This window comes from Penaeus monodon, chromosome 24 (genome assembly GCF_015228065.2).
Source record: "Penaeus monodon isolate SGIC_2016 chromosome 24, NSTDA_Pmon_1, whole genome shotgun sequence".
NCBI lineage: Eukaryota > Metazoa > Arthropoda > Malacostraca > Decapoda > Penaeidae > Penaeus > Penaeus monodon.
This window is the reverse complement of record NC_051409.1, coordinates 17,850,397-17,851,378: the sequence shown is the minus strand read 5'-3', so window position 1 is coordinate 17,851,378 and position 982 is coordinate 17,850,397. Positions and strand designations below refer to the sequence as shown.

General features: G+C 50.9%; 1 protein-coding gene across 1 annotated transcript in view; it reads left to right on the top strand.

Annotated features, from left to right (window-relative positions):
• The window catches only part of LOC119588878 (collagen alpha-1(XI) chain-like), a gene marked incomplete in the record, with an annotated part of 48,456 nt that overhangs the window by 27,415 nt on the left and 20,059 nt on the right, over window positions 1–982 (top strand). Inside the window, 2 exon segments of the mRNA XM_037937517.1 lie at window positions 514–681; window positions 841–980. Coding sequence (XP_037793445.1) covers window positions 514–681; window positions 841–980 — 308 coding nt within the window.

Genomic DNA, 982 nt, shown 5'->3' with positions numbered 1-982 from the left:
GAGAGAGAATAACTCACTACGAAGGAGGGAGGGAAGATAGAAAGACGAGAGGGAGGGAAATAGAAAGAAAGGAAATGAAGGCTTGGGAGAGAGTGAATGTCCTGGAAAAAGATTATGGGAGGGAAAAGAGAGAAAAGAAAGGAGAACAAAAATATGTATTCTTTTATAGGTTTATAATGACTTTGTTTCTTGTAAGACAAAATTGTGTTGTACTTATCAGGCATTCGCATGTCCACTGATGGATTTGTTTGTTTCATAATCATGTTGTTCTAGTATATACTGTATTATTCACTAATGTTCTAAATCCTATGATTTCCTCGATCTCTTTCATCACATTTATCTTTTTCTTTCATTCATTACCACATTGCCCTTTTTCCTTTGATATTATTTTCGCCCTCTCTGTTAACTCTCGTAAGCCCAATGCCCTGACCCCGGCCACCCCTTTGCTCTGGGCGTCCTCCTTGGGCCCTCGCAGTCGCCGTCCTAACGTTGCTCTCCCTCCCCTGCCGTCAGAATCTGAACACCGGCGGGCTGGAGTACCCTCCGCCGCACATCCTGCGGGGCCACCCAGGACCCCAGGGCCCCCCGGGACCCATGGGACCTAAAGGCGACGCAGGCCGTGACGGGATCCCGGGCACTGACGGCGTCGCAGGGCCGCCCGGACACGTGTTCATGATCCCGGTAAGTAAGGGCTTCCAGGTATCGCTTTTCACGCAATATTGTTCATCAATCGATTTGTTGTTTTTCTCCAGTTCACCTGTTTTAATCGGAGCAAAGTAATGATACAGAGATGGCAAGAACAATGACAATAGCAGCCTCACAACAGCCCTTCCTCCGCAGCTCAACATCGACGGCAACAGCAAGGGGCCGGACGCCATGGTGCAGCAGCTGCAGAAGATGCTCTCGCAGCACATGGAGTCCATGCGCGGTGCCGACGGCCCCATGGGCCTCACGGGGCTGCCGGGTCCCGAGGGCCCCCCTG